This window comes from Gekko japonicus, unplaced genomic scaffold (genome assembly GCF_001447785.1).
Source record: "Gekko japonicus isolate JY-2015 unplaced genomic scaffold, Gekko_japonicus_V1.1 scaffold5894, whole genome shotgun sequence".
NCBI classification, from domain to species: Eukaryota; Metazoa; Chordata; class Lepidosauria; order Squamata; family Gekkonidae; genus Gekko; species Gekko japonicus.
This window is the reverse complement of record NW_015164818.1, coordinates 9,761-12,578: the sequence shown is the minus strand read 5'-3', so window position 1 is coordinate 12,578 and position 2,818 is coordinate 9,761. Positions and strand designations below refer to the sequence as shown.

The window sequence follows — 2,818 nt, the reverse complement described above, 5'->3', positions numbered from 1 at the left end:
AAGTTAGAGGGTTTACCTCCTCGTCTTTTCCACTGGGGGGGGGAGCGCTTTCAATTCTTTTTCTTCGCATTTGACAACTCACAGTTTAGCCGATCTTTTCTTTTTTCATTTCATCAGTTGTTCGCTTTATCACTCGGTGACGTCTGGTGGCTCCGCTAAACCCCATATGGGGTCGCTCACACAGCAAGGTCCATTGGGGCAGGGCATGGCGAGAGTCTCGATCTCCGACCGCTCGGCCGGGAAAGAGACTCCCCCCTAGTACGCCCTAATGCACCCCGGATCCGAGCCCCTCCCTTCTGAGGGGCTCGTTTGGGTCTCCGCTCACACGGATTCCCTCCTCCACTGCGGGCGGGTGAGGCGCCCTCGGGAGCGACCCAAGGATGCGTCCGCCATTCGCGGGAGCCAAACCGGAAGCCCAAACGTGGTAAACTTCTCTATCTGGTGGAATGGAAAGACTTCGGACCCCAGCACCCAGACAGTGGGTGTCTGCAGAGGATGGCCACTGAACTCTGAAGAGGCCAGGACGTCAGGCAAACAAAAGCAGATAACAGAAGAGCATAAGGAGAGCCCAGCTAGTCTGGCACGATCTGGCCCAGCAACACCTGGCTTCCAGCAGTAGGCAGACAGATGCTTCTTTGAAGACTCTTCCAAAGGCAGGAAGGGAAAACCCTGACTTCTTGTTTAGCTCCAGCAAACGGTATTCAGACTAATGCTGCATATTTCACTGCATCTCATTGGGCAAGTGCACAAAAGTTCATGCTACACAAAATATGTCAGTTTTGATGTCCTATTTTGCTTTAGTTTTGTTCTAATGGTCTCTGGCCACTCCAGTTAGACTTATGGAACAAAAGAGAGATGCATCACTCTTCATTGTCTCCCATGTGCCCAAAGCTGGGAATGTTAGTTGGACATTACAGGGGAAAATACTTTCTTTTGTCTGTCTGAAAGAATTGCTAGTAACTCTGTTAAAAATTTTGAATTGGTGCATTCGTAGGCCTTGGTGTCATGGTCTTTTTTCAGACTGCGAATTTCAGACCCAAGTTCCCACCATTCAGGGACAGGAGCAATGGGCAGAAACATTAATTAAGGATTTCCAGCTCTTCTACATTCTTTTTTCTTTCCTCTCCAGCTTGCACAAAAATATGGCAAAATCTTCAGCATGCAGTTTGGAGGCATGTGGATTGTGATTGTAAATGGCTTGCCTCTGGTGAAGGAAGCGCTTGTTCATCAAGGAGAAAACTTTGTAGATCGCCCAAGATTTCCTCTCACCTCGGAGATTTTTGGGACATTTGGTGAGCTTCATTTATTGTGTTACCTACATTTCTCAAATCTGAGATAAATAATATGTGAAAACCCTTACACTGATTCAGAATATGAGACGTTTGTGAGCACTGCTGAGGTCAGGGGTGCACTGATAGTGTATTGACTGAGAGTCAAAGTGCATGATCCTTTTTTGGCAAGTGAGGCCTGGAATCCCAGACTTTTAAATACAAAATAACTATAAAAAATTTGATGAAAATCAGATGAAACTTTTCAATGAAAGTATATCACCATGTGAAATTATTGAAGCAACGAAGAGACAAAAAAAGAAGAAATCACCAGGACCTGATGGTTTACCAGTGGAAATATACCAAACATTTGAAGAAGAGATCTTTACACCATTTAAATAATTAGTACAAAATATAATGAAAGAAGGGAAGATACCAACATCATGGAATGAAGCCCTTATTACATTAATACATAAATCAAGGATGGACACAGGATATTAAAAAATATTGACCTATTTCTTTATTAAATGCTGATTATAACATTTTTGTGAATATACTAGCAGCAAGATTTTAAAAAGTATTAGCACAAATTATACATCAAGATCAAGTGGGTTTTCTTCCTAGAAGACAAATACAAAATAATATAAGAACTATTATTAACATACTAGAATATTATGAAATACATTCAGAGAACCAATTAGCACTGGTATTCATAGATGCGGAAAAGGCATTTGATAATGTGTCATGGGAATATATGATTCAGCAATTGAGAGTATGGGACTGTGGTAGCAATTTCTTCTCGATGATATTGGCAATATATAAGGAACAACAAGCTAAAATCATAATTAATGGAGAACTGACAGGAAAAATAACAATTCAAAAGGGAACCAGACAAGGATGCCCCTTATAACCATTACTGTTTATATTTGTTTTAGAAACGTTAAATTATTTAGTAAGAGAAAATAAACAAATAAAAGGCTTGAGAGTTAAAGATGAAGAGTTCAAGCTTCAGGCATTTGTGGATGACCTAGTCTTTATTCTGGAAGATCCAGAGATACCAATAGCACCTTTGTTAGACACAATACAAAACTACGGAGAAATAGCGGGATTTAAACTAAATACAAAAAACCCAAAGATAATGACAAAGAATTGTACTCAGAAAGAGAAAGATAAAATCTCCAAGATTGCAAAGTTGGAAATTACTAACAAAGTTGTCTATTTAGGTATTCAGATGACCAACAGAAACCTTGGATTAATGGAAAATATAAAAAAATATTGGAAGAAATCAAAAGAGATCTTCTAAAATGGAAAGATATACAATTATCGCTATTAGGGAGAATAGCTACTATAAAATTAACATTTTACCACGTTTTCTCTTTCTCGCTCAAAATATACCAATATTAAAGAAAAAGGTTTTTTTTTTGTGGACTTGGACAAAATGGTGAGACAATTCATATGGTATCCCAAAAAACCAAGAATTAGAAGGAAATATTTACAAGAAAAAAAAGAAAGAGGAGGTATGGGACTTCCTAACTGGGAACTCTATTATC

The 2,818-nt window shown here is 39.4% G+C and overlaps 1 protein-coding gene across 1 annotated transcript in view; it reads left to right on the top strand.

Moving 5' to 3' along the window:
• The window catches only part of LOC107109180 (cytochrome P450 2J6-like), a gene marked incomplete at its 3' end in the record, with an annotated part of 13,886 nt that overhangs the window by 4,258 nt on the left and 6,810 nt on the right, over window positions 1–2,818 (top strand). The window contains exon 3 of the mRNA XM_015409749.1: window positions 1,130–1,292. Within this exon, the coding sequence (XP_015265235.1) occupies window positions 1,130–1,292 (163 nt within the window). The remainder of the gene's footprint in view (window positions 1–1,129; window positions 1,293–2,818) is intronic.